A 24616-nucleotide genomic window follows, 5' to 3' on the forward strand; every position below is an offset into this window, starting at 1 on the left:
TAATATTTGATATAATTTATTCTTTAATCATTTTGTGCTATGATCAAAATAAATCTGGTACATAATAGAAGGAAACTAAATGAACAGTTTAGTTTCTTTCATTTATATGCTCCATAAATATTTTTGGTACGTTTCCTGACTCTTTCCTTTTAATGATTTCTTTCTTAGTTCCTGGTAGATAATTGTGATAGTAAAATTATTACTATATATTATATATATAATTATATAAAATTATTATAGGAAAAATGTTTCTCTATCTGTTCAAGCATAACTCATATATAAGTTTAAGTGTTCTGGTCTTTCTTTCTTTCTTTCCCATTATGTTTGTCAGAAAATATTTATTAAACAGTCATTTCTACTACTATCACTTTTAGGACTTGTTCTTAAAAGTAGACAAACACAGACACGTTATCATTTCAAAAGCACCGGCAGAAAAACAAAAGCAAATAAAAATCTTCCCTCTGTTGCCTTCTCACTGTTGCCTGAAGTTATATAACTAGAATTTACACCTTTGCTTGGCCAATCAGGAATGGTTTTCTTCTATTAGTATAAATACACCCCAGGAGAGTTTTCTTTTCTTTAGCAAAGAGAATCCCAAGTATCAAGGCTCTCTAGAGGCCATTTGATTAAAAGCAAATAAATTTTTAAATGTTAAAAATGTATTGGGTAGCTACTTAATTTGAATCTCTACAGAATTAAGTGATTTAGTGAAGATGATGAGTTGGAGGACAAAAGAGTTAACTTTTAAATTTCCACTGGAGTTGTAATTACTATAGCTCACTTATACCTTAGTATGCTTATGGTTGCCATGTCTAATGGGAGAGGGTAACAGAGAAAGCAGCCATTCATCCTGCGGATCTTGACAACCGCCATAGTATCTACCTTCACCCAGCAGGTCCCACTGGGAGTCGGTGGGTTAGAGTCTAGTTTGAGAACTGCTGCAGACGGGGATGCTGTAGGTTACAGTAGCTGATTGGATGTGGGGAGCAGAGGAAAGGGAGGAGCCAATGGTGATGTAGGGATTTTATCATTAAGTGATTAGGAGAGTGATGGTGTCATTGACTTGGATGAGGAAAACAGGGAAAAGAACGTGTCTGAAAGGGAAAATAATGAGTTCATTTGGGACCTTTTGAGCTGAAAGTTCCTGGTGTTGGAAATTTCTTATTGGCACTAAGACTCTGGAGAAGGTCCAGGCTAGCACTGGGAGCATGTGACTCTAGCTGATAGCTGAAACCATGACACTAGTCAAGTACGCAAAGAAGCATACAGCAAGAGGTGGGGTGTGTTCTAGGGAAAATATTCAGAGGGCATCTAAATCCGGAAGGTGTGATGAGAAAGAGCAGCCAGAGAAAGAGAGAAACAGGAGGGAACTGGGAGATGGAGAGATCTTGGAAACCAAGAGAGGGAACCTTTCCAGAGGAGATTGACTGAGACCAGACAGCCAATCAAGAACTGGAAAGAGCAACCATGAATTTAGTCCAGAGCACGAAGCACTGGGTGCAGGAATCCAGAAGACAAGTTGGTGAGCACGGGAGAGCAAAGTCTGGGGCCGCACTGGCACAGGGACATCTGCCCGTGGTTGGCCCTGGTTCAAGTCGGAGGGGATGGTCACTACTGATTTTATCATTGACCGGCTTCTGCAAAAAGACACAAAACAGAGACCTACACTAAAGATGAAGAGCATTGGTGCAGTTAGGCAAGGAGCTAATTCAACATTTTCTCTGTAGGACTTTGCCCTAAGCCTGGCTCTTTTAGCAGTCATAATCATGAGTTTAAATGCCAAAACATGTGGCTGTTTTATTTTTAAAATGATGAATTATGCTTTACTAAGTTTGCCCAAATCCCATAAGCTTTTTTTTTCATTTTTATTAAATCTTTACTTTGTTTTATTTTTTTAAATTTGTATTGGGGTGTAGTTGATTTACAATGTTTAGTTTCTGCTGTACAGCAAAATGAATCAGTTATATGTATACATATAACCACTCTTTTTTAAGATTCTTTTCCCATATAGGTCATTACAGAGTATTGAGTAGAGTTCCCTGTGCTATACAGTATGTCCTTATTAGTTATCTATTTTATATATAGTAGTGTGTATGTGTCAATCCCAATCTTCCAATTTATCCCTCCACCCCCCTTACCCCCTGATAACCATATATTTATTTTCTACATATGTAACTCTATTTCTGTTTTGCAGATAAGTTTATTTGTAGCCTTCTTTTAGATTCCACATGTAAGCAATATCATATGATATTTGTCTTTGTCTGACTTACTTCACTTAGTATGATCATCTCTAGGCCCATCCACGTTGGTGCAAATGGCATTATTTCATTCCTTTTTATGGCAAAGTAATAGTCCATTGTATATATGTACCACATCTTCTTTATCCATTCCTTTGCTGATGGACATTTAGATTACTTCCATGGCTATTGTAAATGCAAATCAAAACTACAATGAGGTATCACCTCACACCGGTCAGAATGGCCATCATCAAAAAACCTGCAAACAATAAATGCTGGCGAAGATGTGGAGAAAAGGGAACCCTCCCATGAGCTTCAGTTGAAATTAAAATAAAAATTAATTCAATTGATATACATGTTTTCTGTATTGGAAATAACACCTTTCTTCTGTATATTTCATCTACAGGAAACATTGCAGTTGTCCCAATTATCAAAACCATTGGTTTGGGCCTTGGAATCTTAATCTGGGGATCATTTAATACCTTAATCGGCTGGGCAAGCTCAAGGTAACACAAAGCAAAGTGTTTCAACTATGATTCTCTGCACTCACACTCTGTGTAAGGCCAGTGCTAAGAATGGGACTAGCTGAGAGGAATAATGCTTGGTTCCTACCCTCACAGAGGTCACCACTGATAAGGCATACACATAACATATGCTACCTTGAATTACCATTTCCCTTAAGTTCTAAAGAAGTGATCTAACACTCTGATCAAGATAAAGTAAAGAATTGTCTCTAGGGAACAAAGTAGGGAGAGAGAAAGGACACTGATATTTATGCTCCCTTTCTATGTGTGGCAATTTGCTGGACATATTATATACATTATTCCCATCTCATTTTCACAACTATATGAGGTAAGTGCTATCTTATAAGAAAACTGACACACAAAGAAGATGAGGAACTTGCTGAAGTTCACAGAGCTACTCTGCCAGATTCAAACCCAGGCCTGCTGGTTCTAAAGCCCACATTCTTCCCTCCAGGGTCTGAGCCAATGTCAGCAAACCCTGGTCCAGCTTCCCAGCCATTTTTGTAAATAAAGTGATATTGGAACACAGCCAAACACATCCGTTTAAGGAGTGTCTGTGACTGCTTGTTCCCTATAATGGTAGAGGTGAGTAGTTGCAAGAGACCACCCAGCCCGCAAAGTCTAAAATATTTACCCTCCGGCCCTTTAAGGGAAAGTTTGCCAACCCCCAGCTCTAGAGCTGAGCTCTCCAGATAGGGTCACCGCAAGCCACATGTGGCCATGTGTATTTAAATTTAAATTAATTAAAATGTGATAAAGTTAAGCATCGAGTTCCTCGGCTGCACTGGCCACGTGTCAAGTGCTCCATCGCCGTATCTGGCGGAAGCTGCCCTGTTGTCCGGTGCAGCCTGGGAACAGCCTTATCATCTGAGAAGATCCTTTTGGACTGCACCACCCTCACTCAGCATTAAGATGAACATTCAAGTTGAGTTTGGGAAACTAAATAGAAAGGGGGCTTTTGCTCTAACCTAGCTTTCTGGGCTCCTCTTCCCGCTCAAAGCGCTACAACAACCTCAGTTATAACAAAGCCAACTGACTTCCAGTACATTCTTTCCTGTCCTTTCCTCATCCCCGCCCTGCTTTTTACAAGTGCTGTTTTCTTTTTCCTGTCCTTGCCTCCTTTCTCTGGCCCTGGGTGGTTCACAGTGATCATCGGTGATAATCACTACAACCTCAAGGCATGGGAAAAAAAAAAAAAAGAATTTAAAGGGATGCCAAAGAGCAGGGATCTTTAACCAAGCAGTTATTGAAGTCTATTTCAAGTATTATACAAAGTGGCAGTCAACTCATCAGCATTCGATTATCCACTTAATCTATTTTTTCTTCCTTCTTCCTTAGTCTTAATGAGAAAGGGACTTTTCTTTTAGACAAGTACTTTTACATATACTAGCTCATTTAACCTTAAGAAACCTGTACGTGAGGTATAATTATAGGTATAATTGTCCCAGCTTTAATCATGGGAAGTTGAGGCACAATAAAGATAGTTAACTTATCCAAGTCGCAGGTAGTAGGTAAGAGACCTAGGATTTCAATCCAGGAATCTGACCCCGAGTCCGTGGCCTTAAACACTGTGATGAACACATATTCAACAATATCTACTTTGATATGACTCTTTCAATTTCCAGGTTTGGCTGGTTTGGAATGGATGCAGAAGAGGTGTCAAAACCACTGCTCAATTACATCGGAGCTGGGCTGTCAGTAGTAAGGTACGTGGCCATTTCTTATGATTTAACTCTTCTTCCCAACATTCAGAACACTTGTTAAAGATCCTGATGTGTTTACATTGCTTGACACCCACGTCTCATCAGTCAACATGATTTTTTCTCAGATTCTTCATTTACATTGACAGGCATGGCTTCAGAGGACAGAAAGTATTGGCTCTGGGGTTAGGGGCCCCAGCCTCAGTGGTCAAAAGCTCTTGAGACCCTGGGAAACCTTTTAGCTGCTGTGAAGCTCATTTTCATTATCTGTAATATTCAGAAAAATCATAAGACATAGCTCATAAATGAGGATCAAATGGAATTAAAGTATTTTGTGAACTAGAAAATGCTATAAGTCAATGTTATTCTGGCTTCCTGATGCTCTGAAATAGCCACTGATTCTCTCTTATTACTCATGTATTCTTTGCCACTCACTTTCCACTTTCCTGTCACGTCACTCAGCTCTTCTCAACCCGCTCAGATAACCACTCTCTCACCTGTGACAACACACACTCATGTAAATACCTGTTTGGGGATGTCTAGTTATATTCACTGTATGAATGAGGATTAAAATGACTTTGAATCTCTGAATGGCAGTGTTCAGTCCATAAAACCATCACAGAATTAGGTCACCTTAGATTCGGTCCCTTTTCCTCTCTAGACTCCATCTGTATTTCCCATCAGCACCTCTCGTAATGGATAGTATTGCCTGCGAAGATTTTAGTACTTTTTTATTCTTCAGGGAAAGAACACTATATTTCCCTTCCTCCTGCGGTTGATGGCTTTTCTCCAGCCACATTCAGGAACAATCTCTTTGTCGTTGAAACATTGCCTTAGAGAGTTCTTCCAGGCCAATCGGAGAGGAAATAACATTGATTATTCTAAAATAGCAGATTCTTGACATTTTTGGTGAGAGGCAATTTTGTATATTTTGTACAATTCACATAGCATTCGAGCTTTGAAGAGCTCTCTCAAAAAACATTTCTTTACACCCCAAAATTGGAATGTAGAATGCCTTAGTCTTGACTTAATGATAATTTGAGGCCAATTTATCCAGTCCATCAGGCTTTGTTTTTCTCCATATTCCTTCTTCCTTTAGAAAGTGTACATTCTCTAAAATTACAAGTTATTCACGTTCTATCACTTCTACTTGTGTGACCTTGGGCAAATCACTTAACTTCTCTAAACCTTGGTTTCTTCATCTGGTGATAAGGTGGGGATAATAATTGCACCAGCCTCATAGGATATTTTGAGGATTAAATAAATATGTTCAGTGCTATGTACAGTGCTAGACACATGGCTAACGCTCTATATGGTGGGTAATTTTTTTTTTTTTTTTCTTTTTCTTTTTTTTTTTTTTTTTTTAAATGACTTATTTATTTATTTATGGCTGCGCTGGGTCCTCGCCCCCGCGCAAGGGCCCTCCCCAGTTGCGGCAAGTGGGGGCCACTCTTCATCGCGGTGCGCGGGCCTCTCACTATCGCGACCTCTCCTGTTGCAGAGCACAGGCTCCAGACGCGCAGGCTCAGTAGTTGTGGCTCACGGGCCTAGTTGCTCCGCGGCATGTGGGATCTTCCCAGACCAGGGCTCTTCCCAGACCAGGGCTCGAACCCGTGTCCCCTGCATTGGCAGGCAGACTCTCCACCACTGCGCCACCAGGGAAGCCCTATATGGTGGGTAATTTTAATTACAATAGTCACTCTTCTAATTAATAACTATTTCACGTTCGGTTACTGTTACCCCTTTGGGCCTACGTTGTCCATCTCAACAGTTAACTAGCCAGCGTGTCTGGGAGTCACCCGACTTAGTCTGGCTCTTGGTCTGAGGCAGGAAAATGCAGTGATCTCTTCTGTGCTGCATCCTGGCTCTCTTCTAAGTTTCTTTTGTTGACCTGAAACAAATAGACGGCCAGATTGTCCCCAGCAAAAATGGGTTTATTCAGCATCAGCAGAGAATTGCAGTTTGGGGTCTGCAACCACGGCGAGCCAGTACAAGTCCCTCACATCAAGGGAAGGAGAACGCTTTTATAGAGGACACAAGGAAGTTGGGAGGGTTATAGCAAACAAGGAGTCCATGGCTGTCGACTGGCTGAGGCCTGGCCAGGAAGGAAGAGGGGTCTTTCTCTTTCCTGTTGGGCTCTGCTATGATCACAGGGCATGTGAGCTCCCCATTCTGGTCTCTCGACTCGATTTAACTGAGGTTTCTGTTTGTTAATATTTTTTACCTTTTACTAAAAGGAATTTCTAGAACCTTTCCATTTTAACTCCGTTAAATCAGTTTGTTCTTAAGGGAATTCATTGAAATGACTTGGAGTTTCATAGCCACTATAAGGAAACTTGGAATCTGGTTACATTGGTTTAGGATGTTACTTTTCTTTTTAAAATGGAAACAATTGCTCCCATCCTCTGTACAGTCAATTGTAAAGCGTTGCTAAGGTCATGTCTAGCCTTACGTCTTCCCTACGTGTTATCCGGGGTAAGTATCAGTCAGTCTCCATATCCAAGACCACCCCAGGCGTCTTAAACAGCAGAGGGTTTAGCACAGGGAATTGTTGACAAAAAGTGTTATAAAGCCCAAAAGAGCAAAGGGAGAAGGTGGCATCACCCAGAGCTCCAGGGCACCCACCCCAGCTGGCACTGGGGGGAGAAATGTGTCTGCCCCGAGCTGCTGACACGCTTGCAGCCAGCCAAGGCAAGATGATGCCCGACTCCCCCCCCCGCCCACCGCTGGCAAAGCCGAGATGAAGCACAGTTTGGGCAAATGTAGTTGTCAGTCTTCTAGTTCCCATGGCTCAGGGTGGAAGTGGAGCGGATACCAAGAAACAAAGTGCAGGACACTCTCTTAGACACGCTTCAGTGAACATCCAGGAGTCGGAGTTCACAAGAAGACAGATTTCCTTTTCTATTAAAGAAAGGCTTTGAGGACTTCCCTGGTGGCGCAGTGGTTAAGAATCCGCCTGCCAATGCAGGGGACACGGGTTCAAGCCCTGGTCCGGGAAGATCCCACATGCCACGGAGCAACTAAGCCCGTGCACCACAACTACTGAGCCCGTGCGCCGCAACTACTGAAGCCTGTGCGCCTAGAGCCTGTGCTCTGCAACAAGAGAAGCCACCGCAATGAGAAGCCCACGCACCACAATGAAGAGTAGCCCCCACTCGCCGCAACTAGAGAAAGCCCGCGTGCAGCAATGAAGACCCAACGCAGCCAAAAATAAATAAATTAAAATTAAAAAAAAAAAAGGCTTTGAATTATCCTTGAATCTACTCTCCATTCTTTTCTCTACTTCCTTAACTTGCTTCCTCTGTAGAGTTGCGTTGTGAGGAAACCCAGATCTTTGGTTCTAGCGGTTAGCTTTCTTCAGAGCCACAGCCCTTACGTAGAACTGCAGACCAGGCTGAAAATCTCGACGTGCATGCCCCCCGGGTGCCTCCTACTCCATCTCAGGTGGGGCCACCTGTGGAAGGGGACCCTGCCAGGTCAGGCACAAGGTCAGCCCTGCACAAACCCTGGGCTGGTGGTTCCTTTCTATCTGCCTTCAACATTTCCCAATCAGAATTACTTTTCTTACTTTAGCCTTCCCTGAAAACTGGTCCCTCTTCCTGCGTTCCTTCTCTCCGTAGAAAGTATTAGCCACAGTCATTCAAATTCAGAACCTCAGGCATCTTAAATTTTTTTCCTTTGTACCTGACTCCAGATCAAATCCTGTAAAATTCTTTCTGAATTTTTCACAGGTTCCTCCTCTCCTTTCCCTCAGTCCCATACTACCTACCCACCTGTATACAGCTGTAAAAATCTCACATCTCATTTCCCTAGTTCCATTCTTTCCTGTTGCCAGTATGACTTGCTTGTATCTACTCTCAAATCAGGACATCACTCTTCTATTTAGGAACCCCTGAAGGCTCCCCACTGGATTCAGAATAAATCTGTCTCCTTAATCCAGCATGTCCTCCACAGTTAGAGATTCAACACTTCTTCCTAGCACAGTTTCGCCCTGGGTTGTCAGTTCACTGACCCAGAGTTACTTATCATACCTGACACTTCCCTCAGCCCCAAAAGCCCTTTCCTCTGCCTCCCTGAAATATCAGTTAAGATTTCCCATTCTGTATGATGTTTTCTTGATTTTCTTCTTCCTAATTATCAATAGAATGAGTCGCCCCTAAACTCCCATTGTATTTTGCACTTCTTCTATTACCCACATTCTCAGGGTCTGTGTTGTATTATTCAGACAACCCTCTCTATCCTTAAACTATGAGATCCTGAAGGACAAAGTCTGTTATTTTCTTTGTGCACCATTTCTCCCACCATCACTATCAGACTTCGCTGCACAGTGTTTGACATATAATAGATGCTTGTTGAAATCAGTTGTCAGTGTAAACACACACGTGAGTTTTACTAATAGTAATGTGTGCAGGGTTGCAAATCTAGGGAAATTGGAAAGGTTGAAAGTATAGAGAAGTACCCTTGCGTATAACATATTGATTTATTTTTAAAGTTTCCCATGCTTTTGAAAGCATTCACAGACTCGATCATGGAACTTTGTGTTTGACACACTGTACCAAGTTCTTCAAGTCTGTAGCCCAGAAGACCTTGTGATCTATTTGGCTTTATGTTCATATCCATAAGATACATCTCATTACCTTGTCCTAACTCAGCACCACCAGATCCCCTCTTGACCTAATTGAGCTGGATTCTTCTTTCTGGCTCACCCATTTTGTGTCTAGTACACAGGCTCAGACCACTGATTCCTTGGTCTTCATTCCTTCCTCGTGCTCAGCACCCCATCTCCCATCCAATTTGCAGTTAAACTTCTCAACTGACTAACACATTTTGAGATTTTATCTCAAAAATACCAAAAAGTGCCAAAAAGTACCCTGAGAATTTTGTAGCCATTATTATTTAATTCTCATCACAGTTCTGTAAAGTGAGTATATCTCCTTTTTTTATTTTATTTATTTATTTATTTTTATGTATTTAAAAAAATTTTTTGGCCACATTGGGTCTTCGTTGCTGCGCACGGGCTTTCTCTAGTTGCGGCAAGCAGGGGCTACTCTTCACTGTGGTGCGCGGGCTTCTCGTTGTGGTGGCTTCTCTTGTTGCAGAGCACGGGCTCTAGGCGTGTGGGCTTCAGTAGTTGTGGCTCGGGGGCTCAGTAGTTGTGGTGCACGGGCTTAGTTGCTCTGTGGCATGTGGGATCTTTCCAGACCAAGGCTTGAACCCGTGTCCCCTGCATTGGCGGGCAGATTCTCAACCACTGCGCCACCAGGGAAGTCCCTCCCCATTTTTTAGATGAAAAAAGTTGAGGGTCAGAGAGGTTAAGTGATTTGTTGGAGGGTCACACAGGTGTTTGAAGAAACACTCTAGGGCTTTTCTCTGTGTCCTTCAAGTATATTTCTAACATATCATCCTCTATTGAAAAACAGACGGGTCTATACAAAGTAGAGGGTTTTCATGGTAACTTTGAGAAGAAAATGCAGTTGCAGTGTCTAATGTTAGCTTTGCAAATTAACATATATATGAGCGTACACACATGTCTATTTAACAATTAAGATAGACACATATAATCAGGTTTTATGCATTCAATCTTACTGAGTGTCAGGTACTTCGAGGACCTTGAAGCAGATGGAAAATGTGGTTCCTGTCTTCTATTGAATTGGAAAGTCTTTAGAGAAAAAAGATTACATGGACCTGTGGCAGATGGTCTGGACCGTGTGATGACGATTCTCAGTGTTTTGGGAATTCAGAGAAGAGGAAGATAGGGGAGAACCGGCCCGGGGTGGGGCTCCCTTCTGACAGTCAGCACTTCACGTCTTCTCTAGTTTGGGTAAGAGGTGAGGACACGGTGTGTCCAGCTAAGGAAGGCTCACAAACAGGACACACAAGCTTGGAGCAGGGACTGGTCGGGGAAGGAAGTCCATGGGGGGATTATGTTGAGAAAGGTTGAATGGGGCATGAAGCAGAGAGCAGTAAAAATCAAAGTGAAACTTGAATTTCCTATGGAAGGGAATATGGAACCATTCAAGTTTATAAAGCAGCCAAGAGACTGAACTAAGGAAGTTCACTCAACATTTTTAATTTTTGTACAAAAGATAGCATATCTGGGTTCACTAGTCTGCACTCAGCTACCTATACTATTTCAGTCTCATGTGTGCTTTGAAAACTTATTATATTGCTTTAACTTTTGAACCATGTAAATGTTTTTAAAAAGGAATATCAAAAGTATACCAAAGTTGTTAGTTTCCTTAAGTTAATATTTTAACACATTTTAGCATTTTTGCGTGGTTCAAAAGTCAAGGTCAGTGAGGCATTTGTTACAAAGATACTGGACATGAATAGTCAGTGCCTTAGGAGAGAGAGGTATTAGGCTTAAGCGTGTGTTTTTAGCTCTTAAAATATACTCTGGAGGTCTTTCCATGTCAGAGCACAGAGGGCATCCTCATTCCTTTTTTATGGCTGTGCCATATTCCACTGGACGATCATGAGGGTCGGCTCACCTGAGTGTGGCCGTACTTGTGTTAGAGGTCCTGGAGCAGGACCGGTAGGATTATGAGTGGACACACCTGTGCCTTTGGTCCATGGCCCCAGGGTCTCCTCTGTAGGGGGTCGCACAGTTCTGCACTCACACCAGTGGTACTTACCTCCTCAAGTTTGTCCAATTGAGGATGTTAAGCTTTGGGGGGGGTTTGTCAATAGAACAGGTGAGATATATTATTTCAAGGTGTTTCCATTTGTGTTTTTTACCATGTGATTCCAGGGTTAAGCATGAATAAACAGAAAGATGGGGCCATTGACTAAAACAAGAAAATCAGGAGAAAGATCTGATTTGGGAGGGAAGCTTATGAGTCTAGCTTTTAAGCTGTTGTAATTAAGGACAAGGAGAGATGTCAAAGAGAACGGCAGCGCTGGAGAAATGGCAGGACCCCCGAAGAGGCAGTTTGGAAGTAATCATCGTATCATTAAGACTTAATTTAAGCTGTGTTTTCCCTTAAAATTCAGTGAACTTAATGTGAACCAGGGTTATGATAAATGTCACTAAAATTTATTTTCTTTGCAGTGCTTTCATATTTTTGTTCATCAAAAGCAAAATACCAAATAACACATATTCTGTGGACACCACACCATTAATAACAGAACATGTGAGTAGAGAATGAGAACCACCTTGATCTGAAACATATAATTAAGATAAAAGGAAAATGCACGGATTTGAACGCAGATAAGAGGGTAATGGGGTATTTTTTTAAATCAGAGCTATCTGAAATATTTTAGCATATTTATTATGGCTGGGTCTATGTAGCAATCCATATTTCCACAGTAAAGATGCTCAACAAACACAGAGGTCTACTTATTTTTATTAACGGTAGATCCCTACTAGGAGGTGTGCACACAAGCCCATATTCTGGAACAACTTAAGGATTTCCGCAGTACGGGAACGCTAAATACTGAAGAGGAACATGAAAGTGACTTTAGAAAGGGAGAGGAAGGAGGCTTTAAAGTAGGATTGGGGGAGGGCAAGGACCACAGATAAGACAAAGCCAGTGAAAGGGTAAATCAAGTCACACGAAAGTGGGAATTAGACTTGACTTTTTTCTATTTCTCTTTTCTGCGGTATCCCATTCCACTCAAGGGTGAAGACGGGAAATATGTAAGGAGTCACTGTTTTGACCCTGAAGAACATAAATTAGTCTGGAATAGCAAGTCTAGGTTAAACAGGGGCAACCTTTACAAGACAGCCCGCAGCACTAGCGCCAGTGGCTCCGTATACAGATGTGGTTCCAGGGCAAACGGCCACGGCTGTGAGCACAGACTCCGGCGCCTCGGATGCTGAGTGCACCTGCCCAGGGCCCAGTGCTGGCTGCCGCCCTTGAAATCCCACCTCCCACCCACACACTGAGGCGCTGCCTCTACTCCTTACTTCAGAATGAATCGTTTCTTCCCCTTCCTTCTTCCCCTATCAAAACTCTTATCAACTAAGGTGACAGAAACCTTAGTTAAATCGACACTAAAGTCAAATAATAAGTAGCTTAGGTGTAAGAGGAAAGAGATGTATTGATCCGTAGGCCTCTCTGATCAGGGAGATGTTTCAGAGAGAATGAAGGAGTGAGACGGGGAGAAGGTGTCTGGTGTTCCTTGCCCACTTTAGGGACCCAGATACCTCCTAACCAACTTCCCTGCACACAAAGGGGGAAGAAAGGAAAATAAATGCAACTTGGTAAAAGCTACAGAGTAAGCTAATGGCCTTAGATTTTTCCATCAAGATGGAAGTATGTAAGCAAACTGAAGTTTAAGGATACATAAAAAGTATTGGTTACGATGTTGCCATACATCACGGGCTGCTCGTGGGGTGAGACAGCATGATTGCCAAAGGAAAGCTTGATTTAGCACATAACGTAGAAGTCAAATGTACAATAGTTTCTCATCTCTTACGACAGCATTAGGAGTATGGCATCAAGGAAACTTCAGCTAAGAGACAAAGATGATTACATTCAATAGTAGAAATATTATGAATTTGCTTATAACTTTTCCTGACTTAGAATATTAGCTAATCTTAAAACAAGGCTGGAAATGTTTCGTTAACTAATTTAGTTTAAAAATCTGGATAAAAATATGCCTGTTGATCTTAGGTATTCCATAGTGGAAGAGTCTAAGTTCTAATTTCTTTACAAGTTATTAAAATTTGCAGGTAAAATGAAAGCATTAATAAGTTTTGTTAGCTTTGACAGGTGTATCAAAATAGCCATTTAATAAGCTGTGAAAAACATTTAAACAGAGAAGTTGCCCACTGCCAGACCATTCTGAGTGAAAGAAAAACAGAATCAGAAACATTTGAGTCTAGAGATGCCCACAGAATCAGAATGCAGGGTGACATGGTCATATTTTAAAGTGTGTTTGAGAGAGAAGAGAAAAACACTGAAAATCTTCTTGTCACCAGTGTGGTTATCAATTGAACGCTGTTTTCCTTTTGATTTTTGCCAATGTTTTCAACAGGTGATTAACAAAACTCAAGATCCCGATCCTGATTATTCCTGGGTGGATAAACTTTCTACAGTGCAAAACCGCTTAGTGTAAGAAGAGGTTCTCTTATTCTGTTTCATATTTGGTTAAAGCAAGAGTGAAGTAATATTCATCTGAGTTCAAGACGAAAATGGTAACACAAGCTTTGACTTCCTAGCTCCATGGTAGAGAGACTTTCAGGTCGCTTGCTGAATTTTAAGGTACAGAGGGCCTTGGTCTCAGTGCTCCAAGGAATTTCTAAGCCACTGCAGTGTCTCTGGCCAATAAATAGCTGACAAAAGCAATCTCATTTTGCAGGACTTTCGTGCCTAAAGTAAAGTTAAAAAAAAAAAAAGCAAAGTAAAGTAAAAACTATAGGCCACAGAGTATAATGGCCAGTATGCTCCCAGCAATCACAATCGAATTAGGTCCGCGTCTCCATTACATTACCCAGGATGCTCTCCACTGGAAATCCCTCCGCTTATGTGTCAGACAGTTTTATAATCCCAAGATATTGATTGTCAAATATAGTAGAATATTTTGTGTCCATGTAGGTCCTAGCACCCACCCCCAATTCTTTGTATCAAGACCAGGAGAGTTAAGCTCAATGACAGCCCTTATATTTTAGGGTTTTGGGGGCTGGCAAAGAAATATGAGAATGCTTATGTTTTATGTATGAAAATGTTGTATATTTTATATAAGAAATATGAATGTGTAATAGTATGTAGCTTGCATTTTTCAGTTGGGGGCTGTTTTAGATTTTCTGTGGTGACACCTCAAGGATAGAAGGCATGTCCTCTGTTAGTATATACAATGATCTCACAGTGGGAAAGAGGCAGTACTGGGCACATAATAGATGCTCAATAAATACTTGAAAAAATGGAATGAATGAAAGAATGAACTAACCCACACGCTTTGGAAGAAATAAATATGTTGTTATTTTTGCTTTGGAATAAAATAGATCTATCAAACAAAACATTTTTCACAAAGCATTGCCTTTGTTAAGGGAATATTTGTTAAGAAGAACGTTTTCAGTTGTCTCATTGGCCAGCCTAGTCTATTAGTCTGGTCTGCGTTTGGGACCCTCCTCCAGGACCACGTGGTCTAGGCCTCCCCAGGATGCAGGGGTTTCCATCATGAACAGAGCTCACTGGCCATGTGAGTGCCTACAGTCTCATATTCCTTAAAACACCACTAAAATAGACTTCTTTTTTTTTTTTTTTGGCCGCACCCCGCGGCATGTGGGATCTTAGTTCCCCAACCAGGGATCGAACCCATGCCCCCTACAGTGGAAGCGTGGAGTCGTAACCACTGGACCATCAGGGAAGTCCCTAAGCATTTGTTTTCGAGCTTGGAAAGGTATGGTTTTTGCCTAAAACTCTTTCCTGTTTCATGCCATTGTCCTTTGTATTAAGCCAAAGGGATTGTTCCAGAATATTAATCACCTCCCTTCCAAAACCACTGGAAACGCTTGCTTCATGCACATATGGCCCAAGTCTGAGGGATCAACGTGACCCTAGTGCTTAAGGCAAAACATTTTCTTCTTACAGAAAGTAATGTTTTACCTGAAATATTCAAATTATTTTGTTAGGGAATTCCCTGGCAGTCCAGGGTTAGGACTTGGTGCTTTCACTGCAGGGGGCCCGGGTTCAATCCCTGGTCCGGGAACTACGATCCCACAGGTCGTCAGCATGGCAAAAAAAAAATAAAGGTTTCTTAAATTATGTTATTAAATCAGCACTTCCCCTTGACCATGCCTAAGACCTAGGCGAGTCTGTGGATCTCAGTAGTTGTTTTGAACAAACGTGTGTTTGGTCCTTAGTCTATTCTAGTCGTTATTATTATCTGTGCTCTTGTCACAGAGGGTTTAAAAAAGAAGCATCGGGCCCGGTGTCAGTCCCCAAATACTGCATAATTTAATGAGAGAGCCAGGTTTACTTATGTCGCCTGTAGAGTATGATGGCAATATTCTCACCTATGTAATGACAGTTTATCGTGATAATCCATTGCAGCGTCTGTAAATCATGTCCTTCCACCATTAGACGGTGGAGGACTGAAGCTGCATCACAGCAAGGTGGCATCAGGTACCTTGACCCTGCCGGGCGCTCCTGGGACTTTTGCTTGTCACCCCACTTGAGATAGATGGGTGATTGCTACATAATGCCTTGTGATTTCCACTTTGAAGCATGCTTTTGATATGATTCCTTGTGTGCGTTTGGCAGAAACATTGCTTTGGGCCCAGATGAATAGTGATTTATTTGTTTTTAAGGGGCTGCAGTCTCGCGGTAATATCTGGAATACTCTATGGATCTACATTTGTTCCAATCATTTACATCAAGGACCACAGCAAGAGAAATGATAGCATATATGCAGGGGCAAGTCAGAACGGTGAGAGGAAAAAGTTATTTTACTTTATAAATAAACTCAATACCCATGTTTCTAGTTAAGACTATAAAAAGAATGGGACTGGGGTAGATATTGGTACATAGATTTGTCGATGAAAATTCAATGAACAGTCAAGTTCAGAAGCGAAAAAAGGGAATTTTATCTGAGCCAAACTGAGGATTATAACCCAGGAGACAGACCCTCAGAAAGCTCTGAGAACTGTTCCGCCTGTTAAAAGGCAAACGCACTGTCATATACTTTTTCGAGACAAAGGATCGTACATCAAAATGACATACTGGTATTTTACATAAAGTTCACCAAGGATACATAGTCCAGGTAAGCAGCTACAAACCTCTGTAGCAGGTCACCATGACCCGCTACAGAGCTGGGAAAGAACACTCTTCTTTTAAGAAGTTATTATACATTGGTAGCATCAGAAGCAAAAAAGAAATTGATCTTTACAGTCAAGCAAGCACTCCCATTTTGAGAAGCTCCAGTAAAAGTGTAATGCAGATGCACACCTCACATTAGGGAGGAAGGAAGCGCAGACAGACACAGAGGGAATTTTATGTTTAGATTTTCTCGTCGCGCCTTAAAATAAAATTTCATTTCATCAGATTGGATCTTACTTTGTCATTGCAAGTGGTGAGTTAGAAGGGCAAGGGAAACTAAAAAAAAAAAATAAAGGACTGTTTGAATATTTTCATGGAATCTTTAACATACAAATAGAATCAATTTTAGTCAGGATTCATTTCAGCTACTTGGATCTTAACACATGGTTCCTGGCTTTACTGCAAGATTTGGAGATTATTTTCCAGTTTGATGATCTCTAGGAAAATATGTATTCTTCTCCTCTTTAAAAAAAAAAACAAAAAAAACTGAAGTGTAGCACATAGTACTTTAAAATCAAATAAAGGTCAAAATATAGCCTGCTTAGTATATTATTTTTCAAGCACAGAGTAACGCATTGAAAGGCCCAATGTAATGCTGCCAAATTATCTCAGTTTCTAGCGCTAGAATTAATCTCTCAAGACGTCACTTCCACATAGTGTGCAACAGACTTCTGCAGGCTCTGAAGGAGGTGAGAGTGTCTAATTCAGGATCCTGTGATTATACTGAAACGTGGCTTACACCCACGAAACGATAAAAGAATGATGTCGTGGTTAAGACAGTTCTACATCCATGGCACAGGAAATGAATGTCATCTGTGATCAGATAAGGGAGACTTCTGGAGGGCAACTCATGAGGGAAAGATTGATGGAGAAGCTGGGATTTGAACTCTAAATGAGCAGATAGACTTTGAGTGACTACCATGATCTGTTTCTTCCTTTTTATATTCAGCCCCACGAACAGTACTCAAACTTTTATTAATTTCTGTCTTTTTTTAAAGATTTTATACAAATACCTTTTGTATTTTTATTCTTTTCATTTTAAAGGATCAAAACTAATAAAAATAGAATAACATAGGATAAATTAAGAGAGAAGGAAAAAAGAGTGACAAAATAAAACAGAGCCATGAATGAGTCGAAAAACTGTGCTACCCTTGTACACTTGCTAGTAATGAGTCATAATTTGGCTCTAAGATTCCTTACAGCCACAAAGGAAATCAGATCAGCCCCAGAATTCAGCAAACACAAGATAAAAACAACTAATTGTTCAGGAGTACAGTTGTTCTTGGTACTGGGACATAATAAACAAGGTCCTCAACAATCTCTTCCTGTAAATAGTACAATCAGTTCTTAGGGATCTTTCTTATGACAACTCAAATGTCGTCTGATAGAGATACACTTTATTCCAATTTATTCAAAAATAATTCAAGGGGGGAATATTTTTTTAATCTCACTTATTTAACAATCACATAAATAGTATATGCTCTGTGCTGGCCAGTGTTCTAGTTACAGTAATAACTCAAGTGACCCTCCTAGCAACCTTACTGGTTGGATACCATTATTATTCCGGTTTTACAATTGAGAATATTAAGACAGAGAGAGAGTAGGTAACTTACCCAAGTCTCCAAGTTAGCAAGTGGCGAATTGATGAGTCCCACCAGGTTGTCAGTGTTTTAATCGCTAGATTATGCTGCCTTTTCTGGTGGTCTTTGGGTGCATGTGTTGTTGTGATATGACTCAGAAGTAGGATTTAAGATTTTAGAAGAGACAAACCCTTTGACTTTCAAGATTTTCTGGCTAAACAGGGCCACTCATCTTTCTCCAAATTTAGTTGAGAGAAACAATGAGCCCAGTGTGACCTTCCCAGCCAAGAACCTGCATTACACCCATCTGTTTGGCCAAAGGACCCTCTGCTTTAAATAGTCAGTGGAGTTGGGTTTCTCAGATATTGGGCCACCATCTGTGTTATTAACTCCCCCCGTGTAGTTAGGTTTATAGAAAACAAATAAAATCCTCTTTGGAATAACTTCCTGAATATCCTTCTGTATAGCTGCCGGGGTAGCTGCCATCTGCAACATGGAAGCTGGTCTCCAGACTGATCAATACACCATATAAAATTAGCACTTCTAGAATTTTTTTACACACCATCCCCCAACTACAGTCTACTTGGAGATTTGCTACAATGGCTATAGCCATCAGTAATATTAGGTCTGATACCTGTTCTTAAAAAAGGAGATATTAATGTGATATTCACATAATGTTTGTTGTTTCTTATTTAGTTTTCCAAGATAATCATAAAAGCCAGTCTTTCAGATTTGATTATAGTAACTAACTTCTTACTATTTTAAATATGTTTGTTAAAATTCTATATAAATAACATGTAGATGATAAAATAGAATTAATGCTTCCTTTACATTTAAGGTTGATTTGAGTGAGTTGGTTTTATTCTTAGAACTCTAGATGTATTTGAAATAACTAAACTGATATGCTTGAGAGTTTTCTAACCTGTATTTCCAGATTTAGACTACGTTTTTGCACACTTCAGCGGCATCTTCCTCACAAGTACGGTCTACTTTCTGGCCTACTGTATAGCCATGAAAAATAATCCTAAACTATATCCCAAAGCAGTCTTGCCAGGTAAGAATATTAACGACAGAAGCTCTTCTTACTCCGTGAAAGTATCATGCCCTATTCATTTAGCTTGAATAATCGTCTTCTGGAAACCAAGCCATTCTCTGTGTGTGTCCGTTTTTGTGTGTCTGTGTGCATATGTGTTCATTCCCTCAGTGACTTTGGCCCAGTTCACCACCAAATATGAAGGATTTAGAAACCATGAAACTGGGTTTGAAATGCCAAGTCATTATTACAGAACCTAGAACTTGAACAATGAATCTAAGATTGTTTCCTGTGCTGAAACATCTTGTGTATTGAGAGTCAGACTTTAGTATTCCTTCTTCACCAACTAAGGATGTATATTAAAAGCCAGAGCCCTGGGGCTCTCTCTATATTTTTATCTATCATCTATCTATCTATCTATCTATCTATCTATCTATCTATCTATCTATCTATTTATTTATGGCTGTGTTGGGACTTTGATGCTGCCCTCGGGCTCTCTCTGTTTGCAGTGATCGGGGGCTACTCTTCGTTGGGTGCATGGGCTTCTCATTTTGGTGGCTTTTCTTGTTGCAGAGCACAGGTTCTAGGCACGTGGGCTTCAGTAGTTGTGGCTCGTGGGCTCAGTAGTTGTGGCGCACAGGCTTAGTTGCTCCGCAGCATGTGGGATCTTCCTGGACCAGGGATCAAACCCATGTCCCCTGCATTGGCAGGCGAATTCTTAACCACTGCACCACCAGGGAAGTCCTGTATATATTTTTAAAGTGTCAACAAATACGAATCTCCAGTCACTTGGGAAAATAAACATTTTCTCCAAAAATTTAGGGGAAATTATTTTAAAGTTTTAAAAAGTTATGTTAAATGCACATGCTTTTGGATTTAATCAGTTAGGCATTGGTTTAAAAAAAAAGTGTATATATAATGAAAAGTTATAATTTCTCATTTAAGAGTTTGCTATAATTCGATATGGAATATAGATCCACAAGTAAAATTTTTTAAAGAACAAAATAAAGCATATGTCAGAGATTCACTTTGAGTGCCTGACTCATTTAAGCCAAAGTGTGCCACTGTACCACTATACCGTTTTAGAAAATGGTAGAATATTTACTGAATGTCTAGCTAAAGCATCCTGAAAATTTTAACTGCTATTTTTATTCAAATTCCAGGAGGTTTTTCTTTTCCCCCCCTTACCTAAGCATCATCCTGAATTTCACATATTTTTTATATTGTCACTAGGGAAAACATTTTCTCCAAACAGTTAGGAGAAATTATTTTTGAGTTTAAAAATGGCATGTTAAATGTACATGCTTTTGAATTTAATCCACTAGGCATTGATGGTAATATATGTGTGTGTGTGTGCATATATATACATACACACACACATATATATAATGAGAAATTATATGTATTATAAATATAATGAGAAATTATAATTTCTCACTTATTTAAAAGTTTGCTATAATTCAATCTGGAATATAGGTCCACAAGTAAAGTTTTTTAAAGAACAAAATAAAACATATGTCAGAGATTCACTTTGAGTGCCTAATTCATTGAAGCCAAAGTGTGCCACTGTACCACTATACCATTTTAGAAAATGGTAGAATATTTACTGAATGCCTAGCTAAAGTATCAAACATTTTAGTTGATATTTTTATTCAGATTCTAGGAGTCTTTTTCCCCTTAGCTAAGCATCATGCTGAATTTCCCAGATTTTTATGGTCATGGTTTAGTGTAAATGGTGTTTGCAGAATATGTTCAGACCCAGTATCTTCCCTGGGCCCCCCTCCACTACCCAATCTTTACCTCAACTACTATTTTGGGTACTTGATTTCATGTCAATAAGGTAAAAGGTGATCTTTATACCTACAGCAGTCAAGAAAAGAGAAATCATTTGATTTCCAAAATGGTCCTAAAACATGACTAAAAATCCCATGTTGGCCGTCAGTGTTGATAGGAGTGTGTTGATCTGAGCACTTTAACATTCCTGCTCTACCTGGAGTGTGGATTTTTCAGGAGGGGAGGTGGTTGGTAAAAGTGTGGTGTCTGTGTGTTTCAGGATTCCTGTCTGGAGTACTCTGGGCCATTGCTACCTGCTGTTGGTTCATAGCGAACCACTCCCTCAGTGCTGTGGTCAGTTTTCCAATCATCACTGCTGTAAGTAGCTGAACTGCTTTTCCAAATTTTTGTTTTTCAAACGTAAATCTAATTTTTCTCAAGCATTCTTAGTGAATCACTGAAGCCTGTCATGGAGTTTGATTTTTCAGGAGTATAATTAGTATAACAGATTCATGTAGATAAACTGATACCCTCTAATCTCATGTCCTTGATCTGTAGGGGAATATTGCTAACCTCATTTTAGCAGGTTTGTTAATCTTTGATACCCTTGCAGTTTTTGTTTGGTCGTTTTACCTAATTTCGTTTGGGATACATTGTAATTTGCTATTGATAACAATATCCATCTGTATATAACAGTTTATAGATGTAAAAAATGCTTTTGTGTGTATTATCACACTTGAATCTCATGACAGCCTTGTGAGACAGAAAGTATTTCAGCCCTTGTTCATAGGGCTCGTCAATATTTTAAGGAAGGCTTTCAGAAAGTGCTGAAGCAAAGTATTGTCTCTGGATGGTGCCATTTATCATGCATTCATAATGCAGTTTGCTTCATCTGATTTTTTTAGGTGCCAATCATGTAGCGCATAGGTAGCAGAAAAACAAAAATGTTTCTTTTGACATAGGCAGGACAGGTATTTTCAGGCTTGTCCCCATTTTGAAGACGAGAAAATTGAGGCAATAGCTGACAGAGTCGTCTGAAAGAACATGGCTACGTGGATATCTCAGGACTTCTCAGGAGAGAGTTTCTTGTATGCAGGGCTACCTTTTGCCTTTAGTATAGAATCCAATTTAGAATGTTTCAGGTTCCTTATGGTACTAGGACCGAGACACACACACACACACACACACACACACACACACACACACACACACGAATTAATTGCTTTAACGTTGGGGTCTTATTTCTACTCTAGTATCTTAGATTGTTAAGTTGTTTACCTGCCTCCCTGCTTCCTAAATCATCATCATAAACAAAATTTGCCTAAAACATTTTAGCAGCACACCTGTGCAAGCCTACAAAACTGATATTTTTAAACACATTGTCTGGTCTAAAATACAATTGCATAAAAGTTTGAAACATCCTTAAATTTTAATTTAAATTCTGGGTTTTAAACAACATATTTTGACAGTTCTGTGTTCATAAAACTGTTGGCTTTATTTTTAATTTGAATTTAGTGGTACACTAAAGTGAACTATTTTAATAGGTTAGGGTTTTTTTAATTTAAAGGGCTCACATTTTGACATTCTTAATTTCTATTGAGGGAAAATGTTATCAAAATTGAGCAAGTTATAAGGAATATTTTTAAGTTTAAGTCCTCATCATTGGAATGGCAAAAGACCCACATTTTTTCACAGAAAGGGTTTGTTTCTCATTATTTCAAATATATTTAATGCTAGAAGTGACCATATAACAGGAAAATGTAATGGGCAACGGGATATATCACTTACCAGTGAAATGCTTAAAAGTAAATTTGTAGAGCAAAGTATACATTATGATATGCACCTCAACTAGGGATGCAAATGTTATTTGACAGTCATATCCCACTATATAAGGAGGAATGACACATTAAAATAGATGCAGTCATTAATTACATCAAATTTAAATGTTGTCACATGATAGTGATTTTGTCTTTCAATGAAGTTATATTCTTGAACAAATGTGGATTCTTCAAAACGAGTTTGAAGCAACTTCATGTATAAAATACACAGATAGAATTAAGTCACACAAGACAAACAAATACAAACACAAATAGAAAATGAAAACTATGATAAAAGTGAGAAAGTAAGCAAATAACACAGAGGGTAAATAGTTATGTGATTAAACATTGTTTTGCTTTTGCTTGCAAAAGGGGGTGAGACAATGTGATAACTAATTCTTTTTAACTGGTAACATTATTTCCTCAGAAAAGACAAGTTATTTTCTAACACTAATTTTTTTTTTGCTTTTGTTTTTTAAACACTAAATTCTTAATGGAATTTATCCTATGGGACCTTATACAGGGGACGTGGAACAATAATAAATAATATTCTTCACAAAAATTTTATAGTAGATAGAGATATGGTTTTCCTCCTACTGTTTCTTGTATTAAGTTATGGTAAAGACTTAGGACAAGACATTAAAGCCTAATTCAGTGGAAATAAATGGCTGAGGCAGGTGGGGTGTAGGCGAAGGGCCGGTGGAAGTGGTCACTGTGGCATTTGGAGACTCGCCCATCAGAAGGATGATTCTCAAACACTGTGATGAAATTAGGCGTCTCACCCACCAAGTGTGGCTTCCTCTGGCCCCTGAGGATTGTTTCCAGGAGGGACAGGTATTTCTGGGAGGTGAGGGCCTAGGTCTTTATTGCTACTGGGCTCTTGCTTGGTTTCACTGTCGTTAGTTCAAAGACAGCCTTATCTGTATGCAGAAAAGATTCGGCCCTGCCCTTCAGGATCTTACCTTCTTCTTTATTTTATTTTCATGGCAGAGCTAGATTGGTTTTAATTTTAACTTTTTTTGCTGGAAAATTTCAAAGACACCCATCACCCAGCTTTAACAATTATGAATACGGTCAGTCTTGTTTCATCAAGAGTACATTTTTCATATCCCAGCAGCATACCCTTCTTCCCTAGGACATGTATTTCCATTCTTAGGACCCATTGGTGACTAGACCGAGAGTTCCGTGAAAGCAGCACCTACATTGTTTATTGGCAAATGTCCAATTAAAAAGGAAAAAAGAAAAGGAAAAGAGAAAGAAAGAAGAAAAGCCCACGTAGCAGGACAGAGGGCTGGGTACCTCTGCTCCCAGTCTTCCTCAAGGAATTGAACGGCCGAATCAGCTTCTCAGGAAGGTGAAGCCTCTCCAGATGGCTCAAGCTCACCTTCTTTTCCAAGGCTGATTTATAAATGTGTAATTTGTACTCACTTACAATAGAAAAATACGCAATCCCAGTGCCAAAACAGTTGTGACTCTTTTTTAAGATGCCCTTCTTCGTTGACTGTCCTTTGCCAAACCAGGGTCCGTACACACTTTGACTTCTGCTTGGGTTACATCTAGCAAAGCACCGCTTCCAGTAACCACAGTGCTCCTTGCAATAACTCTGAGGCCATATCTAAACTCATATTTAGAAAGTCATCAGCCAAAAAGCTTCAGAGGTCAGTGGTACCTCTTGGTATTGTCTTCTCCCATGTACTCTGAAGGGAGTAAAGAGGATAAAATTTTGAGCGATTGGCATGATAGCATTAATATTTACACCCTATTCTATCATTTCCTCCCATCCTGCCCCAAGTCACTATGAAACTGCTAAAGGGCCCAGGTGCTTCTTGTTCGGTTTGGATTTTTGAGGCTTAGGACCATACGTCATTGGTAGAAGACAGTTCCTTTGACCTATTTCTCTGGCTCTTTTGATCTTGACTTTTCCAGATCCCAATAAACAGAGAGTAATGTGTTCCTATTGCTTTGCTCACCTGCCAGGAGTGAAGTCCAGCTTTGCTGAACCAGTCATGTAGACAGTTGGAGTGGTGGAGGGGAAAACAGGCTGGGATGGTTTATTTGAAACTCTTCCAGAGTGTGTGCAGGGTTTGAAAAGAATTGTCAAAATGCTGATACAGTACGCCTTCTACACAAAGACTGCAATTAATCTAAATTCCAACGTTTTCCTTTCTCAACGAAAAAAATTAATAA

The 24616-nt window shown here is 40.0% G+C and overlaps 1 protein-coding gene across 6 annotated transcripts in view; it reads left to right on the forward strand.

The window, feature by feature from the left end:
• Positions 1-24616, forward strand: part of TMEM144 (transmembrane protein 144) — a 51319-nt gene that overhangs the window by 18695 nt on the left and 8008 nt on the right. For all 6 annotated transcript variants that reach the window (XM_082461836.1, XM_082461835.1, XM_082461840.1 and 3 more), the window contains 7 exons: positions 2644-2743; positions 4387-4467; positions 11513-11594; positions 13444-13520; positions 15719-15837; positions 18741-18860; positions 20893-20990. In XM_082461836.1, coding sequence (XP_082317962.1) covers positions 2644-2743; positions 4387-4467; positions 11513-11594; positions 13444-13520; positions 15719-15837; positions 18741-18860; positions 20893-20990 — 677 coding nt within the window. The remainder of the gene's footprint in view (positions 1-2643; positions 2744-4386; positions 4468-11512; positions 11595-13443; positions 13521-15718; positions 15838-18740; positions 18861-20892; positions 20991-24616) is intronic.

This window comes from Balaenoptera physalus (assembly GCF_965194825.1).
Source record: "Balaenoptera physalus genome assembly, chromosome: 5".
In the NCBI taxonomy this organism is placed as follows: Eukaryota; Metazoa; Chordata; class Mammalia; order Artiodactyla; family Balaenopteridae; genus Balaenoptera; species Balaenoptera physalus.